Raw genomic sequence first — 27,824 nt, forward strand, 5'->3', positions numbered from 1 at the left:
AAAAAAAACGAATATAGGTGCTTCTTTGCTAGAAGAGCTTGGCAAAATGTGTTTTTTGTTGAATGCATAGTTACATTAAAATGTTTCAGGTATGCACAGTAACTAATATTTTGATTTTATCTCATTCCTACATTCCCATTTCATTTAAAAGTGCAAATAGATCCAGTACAATTATGGTAAGGTATTACTTTTACCTTTCTGTGTTTAGAGATGTTTTACTTTGCCTACAGCTGGGTGAATTTAAGTAATCTAGTTCCCTTGCACAGCTCCCTAAACATTTTCCAAGTAATAAGCTTTTCAATTGTTTCCCTTTAACCACAACACCAGCCATGGCAGCTGAAATTTAAAGAAACTTGCAAATCAATGCCATGCATCTACAAAAAAACCAGAATATGCAAATAAACAGTTTCATAACCTGTTTAGAAAAAGAAATGGCTGTGAATGTTTTTGCTCCTCCAAATTTCACCACATCTCATACAGCAACACCTCAGCAAGACAAAGTCAAAGATGACTCGCAAGAGTGCAAGTATCTGTGCCCTGAAGAATTCCGCATGACTCCACAGCAAATTGCAGCTCAGAAAATTCTAGTTCATTTGAACAAACTCGATAGTTCAAAGAAATGGTTTTGAAATTCTGAATAAATAACCTCTGCAAATCATAAATTGCTAAACATTTTAACCAATACAGTTTGGATTATGTTAATCCCTATTACAGTATTTAATTTATAGGTGTACAACTTGCAATATCTTTACCCTTAAAAAAAAAAGAGAGAAAGCATATTTTGTTTTCATATTGCACTTTAATTACTGTCTGGGACTGAGCTAGAATTCAGACAAGGCTCAGGCATTTCAGCTGGAACCTTTTCAGGAACAGCCACTGCTTTCTGACCTCTAGTTACAGACTATGTGCTTTAAGTTATGATAAAATCCAAGGGATGCACCACTCAAAAACACTGGGAAGATTCTTAAAAAGAACAGTGAATGACATACTGTAATGGAATAGTAAGTGAAATTTCATTACATGTAACAAGGGGGAAGAAAGAACATACTCTCTGGTTCTGTAACAGTCCAGAATTAATCATTCAGTCTTCATTACCATTATCTAAATTATAGATGAGCAACTGGGCCTCAGTGATCAAGAATACGGAGGTTTCCTGACACAATCTTGTTCTCCAGTAAAGCTCCAGCAGGTATGTCAATCCTATCTCCATGATTAGCAATAATAATCACTGTTCCCTGCAAAAGAAAAAAAAAGTCCCATCAAAACTGAGGAATTTCTCAAACATCAAACTGGCAATAAACAAGGAATTAATTTTCACATTTATTTTCCCTCCTTGTATCTCCAAGAACACCTGGTAAAAGTAACATTTATATTTTCACATTTTTATCATTCAGAGCCTTTTAAAAAATGTAACTTAAATATTTTATTATACTAGACTGAATCCAGTTAGCTGATGCTGTTATTTACTAACCTTATAGTATGAAAATGCACAGAGCTGATGAAATCTAGAAATGATTTATGTTTAACACCCACAATCTGTGCTAAGTGGCTCTCAGGATTTTGGTAAACAGGCATCCGTTTTTTTCTCTAGACTGTGAAGAGGATCTATGCTGAATCCAGTTACTGATTAGGCGGTACCACCCATGCAGCAAATTTAATTTACACAATTCCTGTACCAACTTCAACATTTAACTAAGCTTTTGAGGCACAGCAGTTATTTAACAGAAAAGGTTCCTGATGTATCTTTCCATATAAAAAAAGGTTTTACTGTGAGCAAGACTAAATACCTATAGGTCCTGGAGAGCACATTTAATAGTTTTTAATCACATTGACAAATATGACAGAAGACATCTGTAGAAATTTGAATTCTAAGAATTTTATGTCCATCAGAATTCTTAAGCTATGCATTTGTAGTAACTTTTCAGAATGGGCATTTCTTTTTCACTTGTAGGTTGAGTTACAATGTGAAAATAACTAAAATAAATTCTGATTTAATACATCTTGATTTCAGGCTGCCGGGCTACAAAATACTATTTTTGAAAGGTTGTGTAGACTTTGTATAGGTAGGAAGAGATTACAAAGTGTATATATGGAATCATGATTTATCAATTTTATCTTTCTTCTGCTGAAATCAATGTCAAGGAGAAGACGTTTTTAAATTTCAATGAAATGATCTCAGATATGGACATGGGACAGTGGGTTTGGATGCGGTCAAGTAGTAGAGACTTGTCCAATTCACATGAGTTACGAAGTAAAGAGCACTGCAATTATTTTAAGGTTTTGACCTATGTGAAGAGTAATAAAATTAACAAGCTTGATTGTGACCTTGTCTAGTACCTCTGCATCTTTTCCTTTAAACTTCAACCACACAAACACCAGAGGGAGCTCAGCATAACTTTAACTGTATAATCTGTGACTTTACCAGCCCACATAAAAAACTGCAGGGCCACTCTCGCTCTCACTTAAAAGCCACTACAAGGCTTGTTTGATCTGATCCTGCACACCCGATTGCCAGGGTCGCTGTCACTTACCTTAAGACAAACGTTCTTTCCAAAGGTAACATCTCCAGACACTGTCAGATGATCCAGTTCTAGCATGTCTGGGATACTCTCAAACCTCATCAAGTACTCCTGGACCTAAAAAAAAGCAGCAGTTACAGAAATGTCAGAACGCAAGTAAGTCTGCACTGTAGCCTGGCAACTCAAACTTTTTCACGATTTTGGAATGTGGTGCAGAGAAAAATGAGCAATGCGTTCCAAACGATCCATTCCAAGGGAAAATGGATTGCCCACTCGCAGAGGAGATGTCATGGTAACACAATCAATGAACCTCCATTCCGACTCCTGTAATGGGCAACCACTAAATTTCATACAGGAATAGGGCTCTGTCACTAGACCTATTGCACTTTGTCAAAACCTGCCATTGACCCTTCTTTTACAGCCACTGAGGTCTTCTCTTACAGCCATGCCAGACATAATTCCAATGGCCAGCATTTTATTACACGCCTGACAGTGATGGGATGAGATTAACCTAAGGCCTGGGCCACACCTGTGTGGAAGCGATCTCTTTCAAGAGACTTGGAAATGCCCTTCATTTATGCAGGCGTTTCCATTACTGTGGCCACTACCTGCATGACAAATAATATTCTCAAAATAAAACGTCAGCTGAGTTACGACGTAAAAAGAATGTAAGCGTGATTCATGCCTATTCTTTAATGCTCATCAAAATGGCTCAGGGGTGGATGTTGATTCACAGTAAGAAAAACAGGTTGAAGAAGTGGTCATTAAAGAATGCTTATGTGCAAGTCAGACCTGTTATAGAACTACTGTGCATTCTTTCAAAGCTCGTCAACCTCAACCCCGTCAATCTAGTATCGCAGGCTATCTCAAAACAGAAAGGAAAGGTGGTAAATAAAGGTAATAAGAACAATACATAAAACCACATTACCTATTTCAGTCCCATCTTGGTTCAGTGTAAAAAGGGTTGCTATTCATTTAAAGTCTCATTAGCTTTCCCAGGTTTATTCTACACTTAACAGGGCCCCTCAGAGCATGCTCTGCAGAGTCCAGTTTGGTGTAATCTGACAGGGGTTATCTCATATCTCATCTTAAATCCTCAGTGTCTTTCTTTACTAACATGGGCACAGCCACTCTTCTGTGCACATCAGAGATAAGGCTGTCTGAACAGCCATTCATACTTAAGGCAGGGTAGCAATGAGAAACGTCAAAGCCAGTCAGAGATAATGAACAACCACTGAAAGCCATGTTTCCTATTTCAATGAAAATGGGTGTGAAAGAAAGAAATTATGTCATCAGTGTTTCCAGTTGCCTGCTCTCCCTCCCTTGTAAGCTGTGACACAAGATCAGTCTGACCTCGTTATTGTTTTCGGTCCAGATTAGTTGCTGCGTTGAGTCACCATTCTAGCAAAAAAGGCGTCTGCCAGGGTCTTTAGAGATGGCAGGATAATCTTGTCTGAGGGTTAATTTAGTATTACCTGCTGTCAGACTCACTGGAGCCCTTTCTTTCTTTGTGTTAAAAAGCAAAATGGAATCACCCATCATTGCACGCCCACACTGAAACACCTATTGATTCAAGGCTGAGCACACAGCTGTGACTCCAGCAGTGTGTGGGAGAATGATATCCTGGAGATGCACTCCTCCCGAGAGGCTGCTTCACCAGTGACTGGCATCGCCTGTAGGAGCACTGGAAACTAAGACAGCCCTGACTGGCAAACAAATTCAACCCTGCGCTCTCTGCCAATTGGGGAATCTTACTTGCATACAGCACATGGCATGTCCCAGCGCCATCGCTTGCAGAGCAAGTTTCTCTACTCTGGATGAGCCAGTCACAAGCCCCCTCTTCCGTCTTTAAGAGCACAGACAACCCTGACATAACAAGGAAGCGCACCCTGTAGAAAGCACAAGCTAACGCACTCATTCCTCTCGCACGCTCAGTGTGAGGGTGAGCGCGTTCGTGGCGCAAGCACGGCAGAGTGGCAGCTGTGCCCTGGACACGCACCTTGGTGAAGGAGCTGCCCAGCTTGACCAGGGGCACGGTGGGGAACTCTCTCTTCTCGCTCATGGTGAGGGAGCCGGCGTTGAGGCTGTACAGATTGGACATCACCAGGAGGAGGTCCGAGGTGGTCTTCACGGGCAGGAAGCGGCTCCGGGGCACGTTGATGCCGAGGGCGTTGTCAAAGCTTTTAATGGCGGCGCCCACCGCCGTCTCCAGCTGGATCACGTTCAGGCCCCCATCCAGAGTCTGGGAGGGGAGAAATAACAGCAGTGAAGGAGCAGCTCTCTCATCAGCTATACGGTCAACTGGAAATAAACAGTGATCTGTCTTCCAGGCTCTGCATAGCGATTTTCCCAAGAACCATCTAGAACACTGTGTCGCTATATTACCAGCAGGACTGTTCTTACAACAGTAGCTCCCCATTAGAGAAATTAGGGGAGCTTCCTCAATAAACGTATACTACTTTACCCATACAAATAAATAACTGAAGGAACAGCAGTCGGATGTAGCAGTTTGCAAGCAGCAGTCATCTTTTATTAATGGTGATGTACTTTGGATGGTGCTGTGCAAGAGTTATGCCTAATGTGCTGTAACTAGTAAAGGTATGTTCACTTCCTCTCCCCTAAGAGACGCAGAAACAAAGAGACGGAGTGTCCCGTGGGCTTTGCCAATAAGTCGCATCAATGATACCGTCTGCTGTTTTCACATTTCCCAGAGAAAGGGAATACAGGGGAAGCACACAATACTAAACACTGGATGAGTTCGAATATGTTTACTTTCCTCATTCATTATAGTAATGAAATGTTAGCTACTTTATGCTAGTATGCTTTTTATTCTTTCCATTTTAAGGAAAATGTTAGGTCTTGATCTGAACACAGTAAACCCTTATATCTCCTAGACATCTGTTTACAGACAGAAATGGCTGTAGAGGTTTAACTGCAGACTCACATTTTTTTAAATCCTATACTTTTCAGACTTCTAACACAATGCCCTTTCAAAATTATTTTAAGAGTATGTTCTGAACTTGAATGAGTGCTTGGATTTTTTGATCAGGGAGAGATTGTAGAATCTGTATAGAACTCTAGAAAAGGGTGCAAATGTAATCAGTTAAAACAAATACATTTATATTTTAAAAAAAGGGACTCTCTCAATTAACGTTGTGATAAACTCCATACACCAACTTGACTATTCAGCTTGTCAGCCCCCACATCTTGGAAAGAGTGTTTAATAACTGCTGTGCAGCCCCGTGAGAGAAAACACCCTATGGGGACAAAGAAAGACACTCTGCTGAGATACCAGAGGGACTCTCTGCAGGACTTTTGCTTCATGAACAAATTCTACTGCATTACTGAGAAACTGAGGCAATATCCTGAAAATCTACTTGACACATCTTTTGTGTGATATTGTTTTACGAGGGTTGGGATTAGACAGGAATGTCAGAACAGTCTGAGTCAAACAATATGGCTTGTTTTTACTGTATTTTACAATATTTTACTGTGGATGGATACAGTCAGTTCTTTCACAAGCAAATAGAGTTAGAAACCATTTACCTATTCAATGTTTAGAAAAAAGCTCAGGTGGTCACTTCTAATGTGAGCGTTCAGTATAATTTCCAAACTTACCTTTGGGTTCACAATGATCTCCATATCCAGGGCGTTCTGCTCCTGCAGCCTCTTGATGGCCGGCAGCGAGATCCACAGGTTGTTGGTATTGAAGATCTTGAACTTGGAGACTGACTTGAACTCGTCCACATGGGCCTTGGGCACCTGAGCGATCTCTAGAAGCCTCAGCTTGCCTCCGTATTGTGTCAGAGTGCCACCCTGCAGACCAAGTTACACCACTGTAGCTTACCAGTCCAACACAAGAGCAAGAGCTGCTATCACTGCAGCTGTTGCACCTAGCTACTGTATACTACTGTATATGATCAGGAAGACCAATTACAATGCCTACAAGGGTCTGCACGACAGAGCTTTCACTGACACTCAGAAAGAGAAATTACTATTCTCTGTATCTCAACTGAGGGATGGACCCCCAGACACATTGATGAATAGGCCAATTATGTGTTACAGTTTTAAATTCATAACTGTAACTGAATGGATCACAAATATTGGCGGCTTAGTTTATAATGTTTTAATGGGCTGAAAGAATACATTCTGTCACACTCAAGCTAGTTCAAAAACTTTTTTATATTGTCATTATAAAACAAACAAAACCTATTTAGCTCTTATTGTTCCACTTAAAATCATACATTTCCAAATGATATCCTTGAACCTTAAAGTCCATACTAAATTTCACAACGAGTCAAAAGGAACACCAGAGATTCCAACTTCCATCAAACATTTGATCTCAGCAACACTGACGTTAGAAATTGTGTCTGTGAGCATAACATCAGTCTTGACTAACTCAGAGGTGCACACATATCTTAAAATCCAAAAGACACTTGTGACGTGTCAGACCTAAAGCAGTAGGGTGCCATTTGGTCTGTGAGTGAAACTGCGTGTCATCATCACAGAAGGGAATCCCAGATCCATCATGTAAAACAATCTGGTCACGAGGCAACAGGTAAATGCTACAAAGTAAAGGTCCTAACATAGAACCCTGCACAACTCCTGGAGTAGTTGGAACATCCAAGATTTACAGATTGGCTCCTGGCAGTCAAACAGGGGCCAAATCAAGAAAGATATGTCCCAGAGATCTCTACTTTTCCATGCAATAACATCATAAACTTTATTTTAATACAGAACCTTTAGAAGTGGCTTCTCAATTGGCTTTATAGAAAAAAAGATACACAGTGGGAGATCCGACAGTGAGGGTTAGGAACACAGAAGGAAGCAAAGGGACAGACTCAAAACCAGTTAAATAAAGGCCCTTCTAAAGAAGAATGAATGTTTTGAGTCCAGTTGTGTAAGAGCTCAGGGAAGGCGATTCTCCGATATCCTTAGGGATATAATTCCAGAGCTTTGAGGCACAGAGTGTAGACAGGCTTGCTATCTATAGGAAAAGAGGTAAGAATCATATCAATCACAAAGACAAGACATGCTAGCAAAAACTGACCTGCTGCTCAGATGTGCAGCTCAGCAGACTTTTGAAATTGCAGTGCTCACTTGAATACCAACTTCAGGTGGCTTACCTTCACATCTGCTCTTGTCTTATCAGTGACTTCCATGACAAACTCGCAGCGTTTTCCATTAGGTTGGCTCATCAGGTGATTGAGAATATAAAGATCAACTGTTGCTCCCAGATTATCAATATTGGACACAAATATATACTCCTTTCCCTCATTTATCAACTGATCCAGCAGCCCGGAGTTATAGAAGCTAGCATATATGTCACCATGCCCAGGGGGGTACCAGGCATCGGCATTCTCTCCAGTCTTGGACACATCCTTCGCTACCGGAAGGAGAGATTCCTTGTTAATCCTTGGATATCTAGGAGTAAAAAAAGAAACTTCATTTTTAATTTTCTATGGTTCTGTCAATCTTCCAGTTCCTTTACCTCCCACTTGTGAACTAATATCTGGACTATTAGACATTGTAGTGAATGATCCTCCACTACTGTGAGGAAGTGGAGAAGATAAATGCTTTATGAAAGGTCTTGGCATTATTTGTGAAAAACAAAGTCCACTGTTCCACTAGTAAATATTGAGAAATTGCTAAAAAACAAAATCTGGTGTACGAAGTGTATTAGACAACTGAGCATGATCCGTAAAGTTTGAGCACAAAACAGCAAAAGGTAAATGAGATTAATAAAGTAAACGAGGAGATTTTCAGTTTATCTCAGGATTAATGTTTTCTGGCTCATATACAAACCAAGGAATTAATGCCCAGCATAAATCTGCACTGGGTGAGCTAGCAGAGGTCTTAAGATGATTACCCAATCCAATTACTGAGCTCTGAGATCAAAGCTAGTGTTTGGCAAGTTAACCCATTCAAGATGGCAGCAGAACACATGACCAGAGCGGAGATCCAGCCTATATGATGATTTTGAATTCATGGTGAATGCAAGAAGGGTTACTTAAAACTGTAACTGTACTCACACTATACACACCCTTAAAAAAGGGAGGCAATCAAACTGAGAAACTGACAATTACACTTGCTTCTTCCCCCACCCCACCCACAATTACTGATTGGCATTACATCCATTATATGAGCTGTCTGTTCATGAACAAGTATGTGGAGTATGTGAAGAATTACAAAGCTTGCCCATCTCCTATTCGGGAGAAATGATAACAAACTGACTGGAAAAACCAGACCATTAGATTTCTTGCATTTTAATGGATTAAGGGAACTTCAAGGGATTTCTCAGTAAGCACAAGAGAAATAACAGCTACTTAAGGCCCAAACTGCCTGCTCCAACAGGATCTGGTACTGCAAGGTGTCTGCAACACCTTTTCAAATTAATCTTTAAATGAGGCTGACTGAGCTAATAATATATTTTCCTGGTTTTATTTGCAGCCTGAGCAAGTTCAATTTTATAATGTCCACTTTGCCCTTCTTGAAATAATTTGCATTGTTTTTGTTTGGAATTATGAAGTGCACAGTGTGTCATCTATTGCTATAGCTAGATGACTACCTCAGAATGGTCAACCAATGCCTAAACCTCTGTAATTATACCCAAATATTAGTGAAATACTGTGGTATATTTTGAATCTTGTGCAAAAAAGTGGGAAACACTGTCAAAGATTACCTTAGGACAAAAAGAGTAAGTGCTCTTAAAAGCCATCCCACTGGACTATTACAGCACTCCCCGGCCTCATATCATACACATGTACAGGTTGACATTAAATTCATAAAAGCCACAACTTCAAACCTTGTGGGACATTTTGACTGATATTGTAACAATATATATTAAAACATTTTAATTAGGTAACACAAAGGCTAATTAACTCTTACAGATAGCTTTTTCTGCTTTAAAACGTCCAAAGTTTTAAACATCACATTATCACAAGACACTCATTAATATTTAACACTCGGTTAAGAGTCAAGGTTTCTACTTAAGGGCAGTCCTGAATAGTACAAGGGAATGCATGCAACCTTCAAACAGCAGAGCATTGATTCATGAAGGTTAAACACATTAAAACTCTACTAATGCATTTCAGCTCCCAATATACTGACACACAAGGTCCGTATTTGTCCGATGATGAAATGTTCTAAACGCTTCACAATGCAGAGTCAGCACACTGAGTAATGCAAACACTGGTAAACTGTAAACTACAAGTGCAAGTTCTGCGGTTTCTTAATACATTAGAAAATGTCACAAAAAACCTGCTATCTTCATCTTACATTTAATGTTCATTCTTGCAGCCAGCATCAGTTGAAGAGTATGCCATCTTGATGCATTTTATGGTTAATTCATATAATCAGGGCTGTCTCATAAGCAAACATACTGTATAGTAACGTGGTGTTCCCATAAGGAGCAGCCATGAGTGCACAAAAGAAAGAAATTGACAACATTCTGTGTAACGAAGAGCATGACAACCAGCGCGTCTTCGATTCAGCGGGTATTTCATTGTCATGGCATAAAGGTAAATCAATACCATGTCATATCGTTCAGCTAGTGTGCCGAGTTGTGCAGTTTTTTTACCTGCTTTGGTTAAAGGTGTGGATTTTCAGCCGGCAGTGTGTGTATTTCTGTAAAATCTTCTTTGTGTCTTCGTCTGTGTTGAAAGAGTTCATTAAAACCAAGGGCACGTCTGCGTTGTAGGTTTTATTTAAGTGCTGAAGAAAGGAAAAAAAGGATATTTATAACAGACTATACTAGACTGTACCAGACTATACGTACAAAACACATACATAAATGAAGCAATTGTAAACGGAATAAGAATTCACTCCAGGTTTAAATACTGCTGCACTAGGTGAAAGCATTTCACTCCATTTCTCTTAGAAAAGACCTTGTTCTTTATGTTACAGGATCATTTTAGTGCTTCTGTACGCATCAGAGTCCATCAGTTCAATGGGAGCTATTTCTACTGTGGGGTGGGGGAACTAATTACGAAGGTACTGTACGTTGGCTGCAACATCATGATTCTTGATCTGAACATAGCCTGAATCAGCGTGTTCAGTATCTTAAAATTTGCATTTCTAGCTGGCAAACAAAGTGCCTTCCAAACAGACTGAGCAGTGTTTCTCCGGGGCCTAAATTGAGCCCTGCAGCCCCTCCAGCAAGTGAAAAACAATTTCTCTTTCACGAGTGAAATCATGAGCAGATGTCATTTACTGGAAACACAGGAGTCTGTGTACTTCCCACTGGCAGGAACAGTGCCTGTGTTGTACCTTGAGAACACAAGGAAACGACTGCATGTGGTTGTAATTTTAGACTCCAGTCCAGAAACCAGGAGACATGGCTTCCCTGACTGAAGCAGTGAGGGTTGTTGGAGGCCTCTTCTCTGTTACTCACTGTTACCCATGGTGTGACAGGGCTGAGGCACACGAATAAAGTACAAACTTCCTGAATGTACAGAAGCGAGATATTGCGCGTACCTCAATCTGCTGCACTGTGAGGTCCAGGAACGTGTTCTCGTTCCGCACGCTGATGAGGCTCTTGGGCCCCTTGCAGCCCATGCTGGTTCCCAGGCCGCCATTGAGCTTCACCACCACCAGTTTGTTCAGCACGGAGGCGATGTTGTCTGGCAGGCCCTTGGACTTGATCTTGTCGTAGGGCTGGATCTGAAGGAGGGAGGGTTCAGGGAAATGGGAGAATGTTAGAGTTGTCAATCCAGAGGAGGCAATTCAGATGATCTAACCCTTTTTTGGTTGTATTACTACAGCCATACCAAAACCCATATCTGTTTTCAAACTGTTTTCCATGTCTGTTTTTTTGCCGTTTTTGCAGATTTTTAAAAAAAACAATTACAGCTTTTTAAAAAATAAGTAAATAAGCACATTTCACGTTCACACAAAGAATTTCAAATGATTACAAATCTGTCAATAGAATAAATACTTACCATTGAGGCTCTGAAATGACCGATAACCCTAATCTTAATTATATTTGACTTAGGGAAGACTGTCAGCAACAATGATCGCTGCACTTGTTTAATCCAAAACTACAAACAAGAAAATTGTTCCAAGCCTGTGGTTTGGACTGTGGTTATTTCATCTCTCTTTGACAAAGATGCCAAGCTGCACATTAAAACGTGAACCACCTCAGATTGAGTTACATTTTGGCCCAAGTCCAACATTTAAAATGTTTTGCAGTAGTATCACTGAAAGCAGAAAGACAGGATTCTTCTCAGAAGGTGGAGCACAGATTGATCTGGTCTCCGATATTTAAATGTCTGATACACGCGAGAACACATGAGAACATGAAAAGCAAGGAGGCATTAGAAACAAACCAGAACCACTGAATGTAGCCATTTAGCAAAAAAAAAGAATGTCTGAACAGACAAAAGGAGGTTAGGTAAAAGAAAAGACAATGCATTACACATGTTTTTTGTACTCTTATTTTAGATTTGTATCTGCAACTACAATAACCAAGACTGGTACTCCCATAAACTGCTGTAATGCAACCTTAATACACTGGGTTGATAAAAGTCTACAATTTTCATGTCATCTCACAGAAACATTTTTCTGCCTTCAGAGTGGTAAAATAAGCACTGACATAAAAGGCCCAGTACACGTTAAGAGACTCAGGTGTGCCTATTAACTCTGTTCCAGACGAGAACAGAATCAATGACTTGTGGAACAACTCATGAATCACCAGTGTGTCTAATCTTTAAACATTGTTATACAAAAACAATTGCACAGTTATGCAATGACATATAGGGTATGCAATGACAACAGGAAAAACAGAGAAAAGGATGAAACCAATTATATCCGTTTCAGATCAAGCCAGATTGGCTTCTAAAGATATGACACGGCATATATACTACATCATGTCTTTTAAATGACGATTAATTGAATGTATACAGAAAACAGCTGATAGATTTTCAAGCATCTGGTTTGGAACATACTGTACTGCGGCTATTCCAAAGCCTCTTCCTGCCTGCCCAACTCACAAGACATACAAACTCACAGAAAAGGCCAGTATCAGCATTGTGTTCCGAAAATCTTCAAACACTATGTTCAAGGCAGGAAATCCAGACCTTCAAGCAATTCCCCAAAGTTTTAAAACTTTGGGAATCAAACCTACAGAAGACAAACCTTTTGCTCAACAGCCACAGTTTTCTTTGTGCCAATAATCTCCCTGTAGCTCATTGGCCCAGCCAGATCTAAAGCACTTGAATACGCACAAGATGAAAGAAAGTCAAATTCATACACCTGGGTAAACACGAAATATTTAATATCTTGTCTTTATCCCAGTACGTTATATAAAGAGATCATAATGAAGATCTTCTCCTTGTCTGTTCATCCAAGTTAGGCTCATGTAGACAAGGTAAGTTGCATGATAAAAAAAAGCTCTAAGCACTAACAATTACTCATTCTTTGCTGCCTCAGAAAGCAAGTTTCTTTTAAAAGTAGCCTCAGTTTTAAGCCTTTGGTCAAACTTGATTTCCTTCTCCTATTCGTTGAGCAAATACATAATCGCAGTCCGTGCTGTGCAGCCATCTCAGAACAGAATGCCAGCTGAGCTTGCCCTGCCTCTGCATTTAGTTTCCAAGCCTGGAGTTCTATACAAGCAAAAACATCAGCTTTTTTCCACAGCGTAAAATGGTCTTTTTATTTCTGAATCTCTAATGCAAGAAACATTTTCAATAATCCTCACTTATTGTGCTACATTCTGCTTCTGTGATAGTTTGCATTTGCACCTCACTGCAGTTCAAAGCACGCAGTCAGGCCGCAAGGCTGTGAAAAAGACTTGTCTGCATTTCACAATGTCAAGCATTCATACAGCCTAATACATTGCAATAAAACTGTCAATATGTTTTAACCAGAAAAAATGACCAACTTTATATTTGTGCCATGAACTAGATTGATGGCCTGATTTCAGCTTTTGAAATTGTACTAAAACGTTTTGTGTAACATTTAGCAGAGCAATCTTGAAAACTGCAAAAACAAAGCTCTCATGATCAAGGATTTACTGGTGAAAGTATTTTAAGAAAAGGCAGTTGACTTCACACCAAAGCCACAAGCAAACCTTTCTAGAATGTGAATGTATCATTACTAAACCCCAAGAGGGGTGGGTTTATTACAGTCTACTCATTGTTCATTTTGTATCATCTTTTATGTTTTCACTCATACTCTATGTACACTTTAAAGGGGTCTGTCCCTTCTGTCATTACTGTGAGCCATTTCATAGAACACCAACTTAAGAAAAAACACTTCATTTTATACGAAAGTTCAATAAAAACATTCTCTATTTATCCTTTATTACTCTTTCAAAGATAAAGAAAGCATACTAGATTAACGGTCACTAGATTACTTGTGAATGTATTAACATCTACTCACATGGCCTTTTTATGGGATATATAAAACTGTATAGTATATTTATTGCGTTTTTACAACACCAAGCGGTTCTAAAAGGACAAACTCGTTTCACTATGGCTAAGCTTTTAGAACAGCTCCCAGCTCAAAAGAAAACAATAGGGAAAGCCTAGCGCTTGCATTTTATGATGGCCAATTATTGCTCCAAAAGAGAACAGCAGAGTGACAGTCAATTTGGGGATCTGAAAGTGGTTTCTAAACATGATCATGCTCATGCTAAAAAAGTTTGCAATTCTTATTAAATCCTTGTCCCATTGAAAGGAAAATGTTAATAGGAACTTTGTTGTTCTGGCAAAATGCTGATGTAAGGCTTCCCTTCTTCAACACAAAGTCTGAAATCAAAGGATATATTCCATAGTCCATTTCATTTATCCAGAATTTACTTTCACAAAACACATCACTACTACACCACTGTCGATCATGTAGTAGTGCTGTGTTACATAGCTTTTAAAGGTAACAGTACACAGCAGCATTTGAAAAATTAAGTTTAATCAGCTTCAAGGGCGAAAGAGAAAGTGAACGAGGGCTATCCAGAAAGTGAAAAAGAAAATCAAAAACAATGGTTACAATAACCTGTCAAAGACCCGGCAGCTCATTACAAAAACATGAAAGTGCTTTGAGTGATACTAAGAAAACCAAGTTTCCATCTGGTCACAGCCCTCAGGAAAGGAAAGGAATGTCAGATGCTGAGGACCAAAAGGGCCATGCATTGGTCACCACTTCTCCCTGCAATCGCACTGTTCCGACTGCGAGAAGAAAGCCCCCCTTCGGCAGACAGCAGCATGCCTTTCTCCTCCTGCACAGCCCGTGGGATTTACTGTACGGCTGCCTTTAACACCTGGCCTGTGTGTGCTGCCCCTTCCTGCTTCACCGCCCAGGGGCCTGCGAGACCGGGGTCCAAGCCTCGCTCGGGAACACTGCGTTATGGCACCCTGATCCGTTCCACGGGACCCCCAACCACCCCCATACAGCGCACCTCCCCCAGTGTCACTCCGCAAACGCCCCACATTAACTTTAACCTTCCACTAGGACTTTATTCCTGAGCCGTTTAACATCAAATCAATCTCTGTCGCCCCTTTCAACCCCTGCAACAGGAAGGCTATTTTAAGTTCAGCCCTCTTGTATTTTACCAGCTTAAAAAGTGAAGCACTGAATATTCCTTTCTCTTGCAGAGGAAAGGAAAATACCTGCTCTGTACAGCAGACTTTTAACACCAGCTAGGCTTTGTGATGTTAAAGGCACGCCTCCAGATCTATTTCTATTGAGTGAACCAGTGAACCGAATCATCCTATAAAACATCTGAGCTCCGACATGTTAGGACATATTTCGAAAAGGAGTCAACTGCTTCCATTATCAGATGAATGCCACTTCTCCTGGTGAAAGCCACAGCAAAGGGGAAAAGGCACTTGACTGCTTCACATGACTCTGAATGGGACACCAGTCCATTACAGTCCCCTCTATCCACAGAGGAAGTGAGAGTTTCCACCAGCATCAAATGTGGCTAGTACGTCTTTAAGAGGAGGGGAAAACAGGAGCACCCAGATAAACCCCATATGAAAATAGTGGTGTTGACTCATTCTCTCACAGAAACCCCTTAGTCTGTAAGAGAACTGTGTGGTGAGGCAACAGTGTTAACTGCCATGCCACTGTGTCCTAGGTCCAGGTCACCTACTGAAAAATAAGTGATCCCCAGTCCCCTAGGGGATGCCGGATTACCCTGATATGAAATACTTGAAGGAGCCAGCGTAGGGTCACCTGATGGGCCCCACTACTAAGCTGGCTTTAAACAACTGTTCGGCAGCCGCAGGCCTCGACTCCAACACATCATCGCTGGGACAACAGCATCACGACCAGGCGGCGTCCCCTGCGTCCTTCCACACTGTCCCATTCCCAAGGCAAGCCTCTGTCTCCGAGGGACACGAGCTACCGACTGGGAGGTTTTCCACTGCTGGTTTCGGAATTAGCTCGGTTCGGTTTCACGGGGCAAACGAAGACGCTTTTCAAATATAAACAGATATCTTGGAGGCCCAAGTATTTATTTTTTTTTACAGCATGACCTACTTCAGGGACACAATGAAATCTGCCTAAAAAAAGCTTCATTTCCTCCGTGTCTTTACTGAGGAATGTAGTCATAGATCACTCGAGAAAAAAAAAAATCAAATTAAATTAAACCTGTGCTTCGTAAAGAAAAAAGCTGTTACAGTATATAACCTAATATCCATTCATTTTTTCAGAGCAAAGGTTTTCAATCTGCTTTACAACTTAACCCTCTGATTTAGCCTTAGGGAGCTGACAAGCTGGCACTTTGTAAACCTGGTGATGGCCGTTAATGCAATTTGTAAGTAAAGGTAGAGTACACACATGTACACCAATGTACTAAAAAAACAAATTCTCTACAGAAATTCTATTTTGCCTCCTTAATTTACTTTGAAAAATGTTTTCAGTTTTTCTTCCTCCTGTTGTTAGTAGCTGATGTGGTACTCTGGAACACTGGTTCAACTTTTGTAAAACAGCATTTAATACTCTGCTCTCATTGGCAGCCTGCCTTTTATGACTTGCAGAGCAGTTAAGCAATTCACATTTTCTTGCGGTTTTCCAGCTCACCTTATGACAAAAGGAGAAGTGGTCAGAGGCAAGATGCTGAATATTAATAGAGTGACAATATATCACTGTATATCGTGGTAAGTAACAGTACCCATTTCTAATTCACACTAGTTTTCTGTGGCCTGCCATCCATTCTTTGCACTGCCAAAGGACCGCGGTGAACATGGAGAACCGGAAGAGACAAAGCAGGAATGAACCCTGTTAAAATGGGAACCCGAGACCGCAGGCCTGAAAAAACAAGCTGGGTCCAGAGGGGGCGACTGTGTCGGTCTCCGCAGTAAGGTCCCAGACAGGACAGAACTCAACCCTCCTCTGTGCCTGGAGGTTTAACACAGTTCCAGGTCATTTTGCCACTGTACTTCCTCCTCGGTATGGTTATATTTCCCAGGCAATACAAATAATATATAATAGAAAAATATTTAATTTCTTCTTATTCCAAAGAAGTCATTTATTACTGTACAACATATAATATACTTGAATTTGTGTACACTCTATGGGTTTCTTTTTAAATGCTGTGCATATCAATGCCCATCCTTCATCTAACTGCTTTATCCAATACAGGGTCATGGGGGGGTCAGAGCCTACCCCAGCACACAACAGGCACAAAACAGGATACACCCTGGACCTGACGCCAGTCCATCACTGGACACACACTGACACATACACATATGCACACACACTCATGCCAGGGTCCGTATTCCCAGAAGCCAGTTAAGTTAATTCTCTAAGGCTATATACTGTTACAGCTTTTTCTTTTTGAAGCACAGGCTTAATTTAATTTGATTTTTTTCTCGAGTGATCCACGACTACGTTCTCACACTGCTAATTGTTCATCTCGTTGCCTAAAACAGAGAGATGGTCTCATGTCAGCCTGCAGAGAGTTTCCAGACACACGAAAAGACCAGCCTCTGGATAACCTGACCGAGATGCGTGGTCAAGGCTAGGGTATAACTTATTACTTGAGCCTACCTTTTCATTTATTTCCCTGACGTCCCAGCCTGAAGTTCTTTTTTTTTCCTATTTTCTTTTAAATTTGTTTTTAAAAGAACAAAGTTGCTCAGAAGACAGTGCCGGATTTCCTTTACCAACTTGCTATGCAGCGATGTTCCAGAGCCCAGTACTGAAAGCACTCCGAGCCCGTGACCCCAGCCCGCTCCATGAGCAAAGACAGGGGTGATCTACTGAACATGTCTGAGCTCTGCAGCAGTGCCCGGCCCTGCCAGGCATAACCACTGCTCTCTAGAGGCAGGAGTTCTAGGTATATATAAGCTGGTATTTGGATCCCGCGACCAGCAGCCTCTGGTGGTCATGCCGAAGCCAAGTACCCCTGGTCCTCCTGGATAGACAGATGGGAAATCTCTACTGAGACCTGCAGCTGGAGTGTTTGCTCTTCATCAGGTAACCAGGCCCAGATGATGGTCTCTGCAGGGCCCGCAACACCTCTCACTTTCCCCTGGTTAAGGTCAAGGCACATGACCAGCTGTGCAAAGGCAGACAGGAGAAATCCACAGAGGGACCGGGGACTGCAGCCGGAGTCAGGCTGCCAGAGCCTGGGACACACGGGCACGCCCAGCCAAGCCTTGGGGTTCGGGCTGCAGGCTGGCACCTGCTGGGGGGCACGGACACCCCCGCATCAGCCAAACCTGCTCCAGTGAGCGCTAGCAGCCAGTGCCCCAGCCCCTACTTTAGCACAGATCCCTGGCGAGGAAGTTGGTCCACTGGCCCCTCCCCTTGCTCAGGACCCACGTGCACACACGCATGTCCAGGCCCCGGCTGGAGAGTCACTCTGGCTGCGTACGTGCATGTACCAGCCCTGGCTTCAGCACACCCGGAGAGTCACTCCAGCCGCTCGGCTCCGACACACCCGGAGAGTCACTCTGGGAGCACATGTCTATGTCCCAGTGCTGGCTTCGACACACCCGGAGAGTCACTCAGCTCCCTCCAACACACCCAGAGAGTCACTCCAGCTGCACATGTACATGTTCGGCCCTGACCTCTGCACACCCAGAGAGTCACTCCAGCCTAAAGTTCTCTGGAGCGCAGCATGGAACAAAGTCCTTAACACTCAGATGTGAGGCAACAAATGCAACAAATGCTTGTAAACTGGGAAGTTGCTGAAACAGTTTTTATAGTTGCTGTTAAAATTATCCAAGGTATTGAACTGTGGAGCAAAGGTAAATCAGAGAAATAGGTGTAAGCATGTACAGTATAAGCCAGTGATTATTTTATTGCATCTAATTCTGCCTTTGCTGAGAAGACACACCTCAATCAAGTAAGACTAGAAAAGCATGACAATGCTTTTACTCATCAGACACTTCACATGAAGTCATAGTTGTAATTTTTTCCTTTCATGAATTTCCTGGATCCACAAACACATACACCCAGTCACACATCAAGAAACAGTTCCATTGCAATGGGGCTGTTTTGTTAAAATAAAAGAACAGTCATTCAAGGGTGTTTCTGTGAAGCAATGCAGAACCTCAGTTTTCAGCATTTTAAGAAAAGCCTAAAACATGAAATGAGGTGGACAGAAATCAGGCCTGATGTTGCAAGTGGAACATAAGAAATAAATCTAAGAGCTGGTAAAAGGGTATTGATTCTGAGCATGAACAGCATTTAGCACTAGATGCAGCTTGTCATTAAACATGCAGTCCTTCCCCAGAGCACGCCTCACTTGATCTTATATTTTGAAAATATCCAAGGACATTCTGAAAACACTACTCCTGTTATATCATCTTAATACACAGGGTTAATCAAAGTTGACCATTTACACACCATCACGAAGAAGATATTTTTCCAGCCTCATTGTGGTAATGAGCATTAACAAAAAAGATCCAGGCCACCTCTAATTGCACTCAGCGATGGGTACACCTTAACCCTGAGCCACGTGATATCAGAGGGCCTCCTGGATCATCAGCTTGTCGTATCCCAGAAAACCTTAACAGTGTTCAGGTCCAGTGGCGCAACTCTTGTTCCCAAGAGGAGAACCACTGAGAGAAATGACCTGTGACAGCTTCATTAGCTGGCTGGGAAAACGCAAATGTCAGCCAAGTACTGCTCAAAAGGAGAGGGGACGTGGGTACTGCAGAGGTCACACTATTTATAGAGTGACCTTCCGCAAGTAGAAACATTACAGGGAGAGCAGGAGATTCAGCTGTGGAAATGTCACAGGACACCACCTCTGCTGCAAACCCTTGACCCCTGCGTACCTGGAACGCAGCAGCAGAAGTCACCAGCCAGCACAGTGTTAAGTTTCTACCTCACAAATCTCCTGCGTTCTCACTGCACACATGCAAGCTCGTCACCTGACGTGTTTCAAACCAGCTCTGAATACTGAAGCACTAGCAGGCTTGGCCAGAACAGGAAAGCAGTTGGCTTAGGGCCCAAAACCTCTTAAGAAAACCGAACACAAGCCTCTCTGTTTGGATCTCAACTCATGCAGATAAAGGAGCAGTGAAGAGCAGGATGTGGTCATCATACGCATACCATGTAGAAAACAAAACTGCCGTCACAATTTGCATGGTGTCAAGGAAAACAAAACTGTCCCTTTTATAAATCGATCATTCAAGTGTATAACTGTGCTATTTGCCATAGCTATGAATAGTTCAGGATTCAATACGAAATTCTAGGAAAATAAACCCAAAGTCAAAGCCTTCACTACAGAGAGTCTAATTTTGTGCAGCTGGAACCATTAAATGCCGAACACTGCAAGGTACAGAGCTGACTGACCTTCAGCGGAGAACAGCTCTTGAATGTTTTAAGCAGGAAATGAGCACAAGGAAAATTTCTGAGCGCATGTGTGAGAATAGGTCAGCGGTGGGTGATGAAACAAGAAATAAGACAACTGGGAGGGGGGTGAGCTGGTACAGTATACGAACATCCCCAGCTGCAATGGAGAAATGGAGTCACATTCCATCAGACAAGCTGGATGTCAATATCTGGCTAGTTTGTTTTAACAAGATCCAGGCCCCAAGGGGGGGGTGTGCACCCTTTTAGACACTGGACACGCAGGGGAAGTATCGAGCACCGATACCTTAGAGGTTCGTTTCATCACTTTATTATAAAGGTAGTCTCATTCCAATAGTCACTCTCAAAGTCACATCTAAGTCTGAGGACATTTACACAAGACGTTCGGAGGACTCCTCCAGTCTGCCTGCTCGGTGAGCTTGGAGGAGATCTAAATCTGCTGCTGACATTTCAACACTGGGCCAACTTTAAAGATGCAAGATGCCATACCACTATTTTAGAAGAACACAGTGGATGTGTTATTTTAGTACTTCATTTCAATGGATTTGAAATGTCATCACCTTGAGTATTGAAGTCAAAGTTATCTACTAAGAAATATGACAGTTGCTCAAGACCGCATATGCAAAACATACATGATAATACATTAAATGCCAGATCTATGTTCCACATTTTTTCCTTCTCTATACTTCTATCCAATATCTACACTACTGTCTGAAAACCCACTCTCTCCTGGAAAATCTTAAAGAAAAGAGAGGCAGAATATTTCAATGCTGCTAGTGAGAGGCTGGCTGAGCCCAGCAGTAGATGGACAATTAAAGCTTTAAGTAAATTCTAGAATTAAGTTGAAACTATTAAAATCAAAATTGTTCAAATTTATCAAAATAAAATTAAACCACTGGTGAAGATAAAAGGACCAAGGCTGCAATTTTATATTGTTTTAGGCATATAAAAGTTCAGTTTTTAAATTACAGCCTGGTTCTCTGAAGGAGCAGTAGATTCGCTGAAGTATAACAACTTATTAAAACATTAAAACTCACCGAATCCTCTGGAGGTCTCTGAATCTTCCCCCAGTCCACAGAAGGCCCCTTCTCTTGCAAAAATCTGTGGAAGAGCTTCTTAAATCCTTCAAAGTCCTTCCTTGAAATCTACAAACAGTATGTAGAGAACTGTTACTGACCATTTTTATTCCTTCTTTATAGCCACCATGAGTTCACATAATTAAGACACAGATATTCTCCTTTTCAACTATTAAAGAAATAACTTTGCCATTACAACCAGATTCAAGACTTAATCACCCCTGGAGGGATTAAAATTCAGGTTTAAATATGCTCAATATCACCGTCTATTAGCAGTGCAGGAATTCTGTAGCCTCCCGAACAACCTCCTTCTGACACTTCTGTGTAATTGAATCCCTTGTGTTTATAAGGCCCTCCATGGGGCAAAGGTGAGGAGACCTAGAACCAGATAGCATCTGCAGCACCCTGACATATGGAAAAAAATGAACAGAAAAATAAATCTTCAACATATGACATCATTGCTGTGCATAATGACATCGTGCTGTAATTATAAAAAGGGTTACAATTCCAACACGTGCTTGCAGACAGGGCTGCTTTTGTTAAAGGTCAGGACGTGCTGCATTTAACAGCAGCTGCTAGCCTGAAATGATTGGTGTTCTAGAGGGTGTCGGACCAGATGGTTAGTCTGAGTGCAAAGTATGTCTCATTTCCTTGAGTGACGTATAGCCAGTAAGCACAATTATAAGCATATGGGTCCTTCACAAAACCTTTCTGAAGAAAGTGGATTTGATGTGTCCTTTATATGTAAGGCAGGGGCTTAAGTGCAACCTAGCAAGAGACAGACGATTTTCAAGGGAAAATCGGGGCAGGAAAGCCTCATCCAAGAATTAATAGGATATCTGTCTGCTTCATGAAACCTCTACCACACCTGACACCTCATGCAGCAGGATCAACTCCGAGCAGCCAATAGGATAAAGATCTTTACGGAACAGAAAATGATCTCAATTTAGACCCATGAAGGGATAACGACCATTCTAACAGGAGCTAGGGGCAACTATTATTCATTCCCTTATGATGCTCAGAGTAGCAACAATGTAGCTACACTTAGCATTATAAGTCACTTATGATTTATAACTTTGGCAATATTTTGCCGTTTTAAGAAAACTATTTTTGTAGCAGGTGCACTGACATTTCTCTGAACTGATATAACACAAAAATACAAAATGCTGATTTGCCATCAACAGGCTGATCAACAGGGGGTGTACTGTGAGAGTCAAAGGCTTGAAGCATGTGTAATCACCACTGGAAGACTCATGCTTGACACCAGGTTGCAGATGCTATCATTCATACACGAATGTGAGATTCCATCCCCCTGTCCCTCGTACAGCCTGACCAAGCCTGTGCCTGGTCACTGGTCTCTGAGCCCTGATGTCCCACGTCAACGGGGCTTGTGTTTGGTGGCCACGGTCCATGGCACTATTGTCGCATTCCCATGTCGTAAGAAAGCCGTTCTTACACAAGCAGCAGGAGAAAACGAGCCGTCCTGCTGGAACATTATCACATCAGGATGATGCAGGAAGGGCGGTCCCAGAAGCTGATAAAAGTAGCTGTGCAGTCAAGCTGCCATCAATCATTACTAGCGGAGTTCTGCAGAAACTAAATACCCCTGCCAAAACCATCATGCTTGGATTTGGTAAATCTGGCAAAATGTCACAACTTGTAGTTTCCAGAATGCAATGTCTTGCCAGGCAAAAAAACTAACTGCTAGTTGTGAACACCCCAGACAGAAAGCAGGTTTTCTGACTTCATACAGCCACTGTCTTTACCACTGTCTTTAAGGTGGTGCTCTCTTGACAAGTGGTGCATATTGGTTCATTCGTATGTCTTTCTTGATTTTCATTTAGCTTGGCAATCAATAGGTTCCATCACCCCATCACCTGTATCCAATCAGCTCACTCACTAACAAGACAATATGGTGCTTATGCACTTGACTAGCACAGTCACAATGGTCAATCATAATAATGCAAAACATTTCAAATCCATTTTTTTATTCTTCTTAAAAAAAATACATGCATAAATATAGTAATCAACTTTTTATTCTCCATATACATGGGAAAGACCCTTGGTGTCTTCACAGCATCGATAGGGATTCAAGATCTGGAAAGGCTAGAGAGCAAAAACAAATGAAAACTCAGAGGCTTCATACTTCATATGCTCATCAGCTCCACACGCTTAGGAAGAGAAACCTCTGCACTACACCCACCTCTGCATCGGCCCCACTCGCTGTTGCCAGCAGATTCTCCAACTCCTTCTTCATGGAATTTTCCAGCTCCTGCCGGATTACTTCTTCAAACTGCGCCATTCCACCGTTGGAAATCCTCTTGCTAAAATCTGGGATGGTGGGGGGGAGGAGGGAAGAGATGTCATTATCTGGTCACTTTCCATCCTAAGCCATATCTTCCTAGAGGAAGCACTAATTCAGAAACAAAGTGAAAACACAAGAAACATAAACATCAGTAAGACTTGGAAGGCTACAAGAAAACACCCTGAAGCTGATGACACAGTACTTCATTATTTTCCTGAAATCTGAGCGCATTAAGCTGAAGAATTATTTCTGGTCAGAAGCCAATCTAAAAGTTTTTCTGGAGCAACAGATTTTGATATACTTGAGTTTTTTTTATTTCCAATGTGCAGTAACTACAGGCCGTGCTCCTTTTACCAATCTTGTTTGTCCTAGTTGATTTGCTGGTCAAGAATCCTAATTAGTAATGATTAGCTGGCTTCATTTAAGCTGAGGATACATTCCTTAAACTCACATGTGTGGAAAGAACTCAGAACCAAAAAACACAACCCATGTGAAAAAAAGCCAGTGATGAACATATCTGGAAGAAGATGTTAATTTAATGGATCAGCAAGATATTTCAGGACAATCACCCCACTGGCACAGGTTTAATGCGACTATCAGCGAATCTGGCTGATAATAACCACAGTTTCTAAAGTGAGCTGATGTGCTATATTCCATGATTGCACAGAATCTTTTCATTTCCAAATCATTACATTTTAAACAGCATTAAATAGTAACAATCCACCCATGAAGAATTTTAGATCTGCCCAGGAGCACAGAAGTCTATAGCACATTCTAAACTGTCTTGATCCCCTCTGAACTCCTAAAAGAGGATTTGTACCTTCTGAATTTACGTACCGTCTGTGCATCACATTCTCAAATTGGCAGAAACATTTTTTAAATACAAGTTTGGGATTTAAAAATCAAGCACGAGAATCCACACCAGCTTTAAATTTACAGAATGTGACATCTAGACCTTTGACTTTTACACTGAGTATTTCAAGGGATGAAGGACAAGAGAAAAGTAAAAATAAAACAGCAATCATGATCTGATGCCCGCTTTGGCAAGCTATGTGACCTTTGTTCATCCAACCTCTGACTCTGAAGGAAGCCGTCAACACTGCTGTTGCGGGAAATTCCTTCCAGGGCAGATCTGAAGAGTGCCCATGCCAACAGGGAACAGACTCCCAGATGTTGACCGGATGGCAGGAAGGGACAGGATTTGCTGACAATCCTAGCACTGCTCCAATATGGATGAGAAATGGTAAAGGCGTGACAGACAGAGTTAGGTGGTGTCAGACACAAAGGTTCTGTCATCCAGGCAAAGGTTACCTAGCTTTAGTGTATTATTCTCCTGTCCATAAAGCATAATGACAGAGACAGTCACTACACTGCTCCTTACACAGCCAGACCCTTACATTGGGAGCGACTTCTGAAAAGGGACCAGTTACCAACTCCCTATGCATAGAGTCACAATCAAAGCCGTTTTTATTAATCTTTCCAAACACAAAGGATTAAAGAGTACAAATATTAAAAATGAAGCTGACACAGTGTCAAACAGGTTTGCACCTGGCGATCTCAGGTAACCTTTTCAGCCATAGTTTTATTTTTTTTAAGGGAACTACACAAACTGTACAGTGAAGAATGGGCAAAAACAGCACTACAATTGAGACTGAAATTTAGCTTTGACAGCTCATAATGAGATGCAACTGAGTCAACGTTTACCAAAAGTATTTGAAAATACTAGGTCTTTTGGGTTGTCTTCAAGCTAGTGAAACTGTTCCAGTTTTTTACAGCACTTGAAAACAGCTCGCTTTTTAAACAAAACTAAACCTTCAACGCCGTCAACAACTTCAGCATTTTATTTGCAGTTATTTGAGAGGGATGAGATAATTAGATTAGGTTTAAACTTTAACATTAAATAAGCCATCATAAGTCATAAGTCTAAAAAAGTAAATAGTATTTGACACTCGGTTTTGAAGAAACACATTGGAAGGGAGTGAGAAAACGAAACATCGGAAAAACTCAACTAAACACGCAGTTCAGACTAAATGTTTTAACTTGTGACATCTTCACTTCAGACACGGCGTACAAACACAGCTGTAGAAATGTATCGATCTGAACACTTCACAATTCTGTCAATTCAAAAAATATATACACAGTAGGAAATGAAGTTGCTCCATTCCACTTCGGCTTATGGTTCTGTACAATAGTTCAATCACTGTAGGCAAGATTATAAAAGTAAAAGACACGGGAAAGGGGGTACAACAATATTTAAAAGTAAACCTCTCCGCAATATAAAAGCACAATCGCTGTACTAGACTCGTGTTCCATGTGGACTCAATACTGTAGCTCAGCATTGAACTGAACAGGCAGAGAGCCGAAGACACTTTTCAAATGAAATACTATGATCCCTGTGGCCCCTGACTTCTACTTATTCTCTGCCTGTGACCTTGCCTTTTTAAAATGTTCTTTTTTCTTTCCCCCACAAACATCACGCAAGCCTTTCAATGTAAAGGCAAAAGCCTTCGCAACAGGCCAGGTAAATGAAGGATTGGCTCAGTGTCAGAAAATCATAATTTCACCAATCAAACGAGATAAAAATCCACACAGACACTGACACTCAAAGTCAATTGCCAGACCGTTACAAAACGGCTTATTCCGGTATCAAACTTACAAGCAACTTATTAGACAAATCCTAGCCAGCTTCTCTTGAAATATGAATACAGTACAGAATTTTATCAAATTTAACAGGAGATAATTAATACCTTTCTCCTAACTGTATTAATGCCCTTATTCAAATAGTAGTGAAGATAATGTAACTTACCTTCCATGTAAATCGACATCTTCACAGATCCGTACGTTTTATAATACACTTTAATATATTACGATTTATAATAGTTGAACTATAAAAACTCGAGATTGTTTAATCCAGCAGTATAGCTCTTCCTTTTAGTAGAGTTAAAAAGTCTATTAACAAAAATAATTTATATAGTACAATTCACAGATAAGCACAACCTTTTGTTTACTCCCGACCAATAGTAAATCCTAAATGCTTAAATATGCCATTACGTGTCAGAAATCTTGAAAAATTAGATACTATGTAGCCGTTTCATTAAAGACCAAAGCGCGGTCTCTCTCATTTTCCTAAAAAAAACACAAAACAGAAACCCTTTTAAATCAGACACCTCTTCTCCTCCCACTTTCATTCGCTAGCAACCAATTAGGTAAATTTTTGCTCAACCCCGGGGCCCTCGTATAAATCTCTTGAGTTAACAATCCAATCCCTCTTGGGCTATTTCGTATGAATATTTTAACAGTGCGAAAAATGCCGTACAATTTTTTTATGACATCCTAGTTCGGCCCCTTTTGCAGATAAATAATCCACGTCACGATTTCTTGGTTGGCTCGGCCGGCGAAACCCCCTCGAGTAACTAAGGGAAACCTGCCGCGCCCCCTTTTTTTATCGTAAATCCCGTTTTTTAACTTCCTTGCACTATGCTGCCCAACCCTCCCGGCTCCCCAGCTACCCTGCTGCACACACCGGGCGAGAGAAGCGGTATATGGGGCGAGTGCGAAACGGGAAATAAGCCCCCAATGTCGTTAGGCATTGTGAAGGCATGTGGAGAATGAACAATACGTGACATGCAGAAGTTACACATAAAAAGGGCCAGCACTAAGCACATCAAAGGCGGGGCCCTGTCATTCTTTAACTACAAGAAAAGCCTATTTTTGTTCCTGACGTTATCGCAAGCCGCAGCGCACACAGGGCAAGGGAAAGCGACGCAAAGCAAACAAAAAAAAAAAAGACTACAAGTGCTGCCACTCATCATCCGCCTCCTGGACAGAGTAAGTATTCGCGCAGAAGTTTTATGCTCTCAGACAGCCATACCCACCTTCTTTATAATAAATATATGTAAATATTCATCAACTGGGGAGTCCAGTGGCAAGGTTTTTTTTTTTTAAGCTCAACACGAGCACGTTCAGCCTATGAGTTAAGTTCAGTCTCAAGAGATCACAGCCCCCCAAACCGGTTCTGGTTTAATAATAAATACACGACATAAAACACGATTCACAGACGCGGCTACAGCCGGATTACAAACACCTAGCAGGAACGGAAGTATGGCGCAGACTTGACTGACAGGGGAGCCGCCATCGCCGCCGACAGAAATCCCGGAC

At 41.4% G+C, this 27,824-nt stretch overlaps 1 protein-coding gene across 2 annotated transcripts; it reads right to left on the bottom strand.

Annotated features, from left to right (window-relative positions):
- Positions 1–779: 779 nt before the first annotated feature.
- Positions 780–27,824, bottom strand: ugp2b (UDP-glucose pyrophosphorylase 2b). 2 transcript variants are annotated; one of them, XM_015362906.2, is made up of 10 exons: positions 27,542–27,824; positions 23,565–23,692; positions 21,323–21,430; positions 10,995–11,180; positions 10,099–10,232; positions 7,646–7,943; positions 6,138–6,335; positions 4,519–4,761; positions 2,532–2,636; positions 780–1,235 (listed from the first exon to the last, which is right to left on the bottom strand). In XM_015362906.2, the coding sequence occupies exons 2-10, from the start codon at positions 23,661–23,663 to the stop codon at positions 1,128–1,130; spliced, it is 1,479 nt and encodes a 492-aa protein (XP_015218392.1). In that variant the 5' UTR covers positions 23,664–23,692; positions 27,542–27,824; the 3' UTR covers positions 780–1,127. The 2 variants fall into 2 exon arrangements, with proteins under 2 accessions (XP_015218392.1, XP_006638668.2); XM_006638605.3 differs by lacking the exon at positions 27,542–27,824 and adding an exon at positions 26,473–27,489.

This window comes from Lepisosteus oculatus, chromosome 17, assembly GCF_040954835.1.
Source record: "Lepisosteus oculatus isolate fLepOcu1 chromosome 17, fLepOcu1.hap2, whole genome shotgun sequence".
Classification (NCBI taxonomy): domain Eukaryota; kingdom Metazoa; phylum Chordata; class Actinopteri; order Semionotiformes; family Lepisosteidae; genus Lepisosteus; species Lepisosteus oculatus.

Coding starts and splice junctions, on each gene's coding strand:
- ugp2b (XM_006638605.3), bottom strand. Junction 7,944..10,098: donor CACACCTTTAACCAAAGCAG/GTAAAAAAACTG, acceptor TTTTACTCCTAG/ATATCCAAGGATTAACAAGG. Junction 2,637..4,518: donor TGGGCAGCTCCTTCACCAAG/GTGCGTGTCCAG, acceptor GCTTTTTTTTAG/GTCCAGGAGTACTTGATGAG.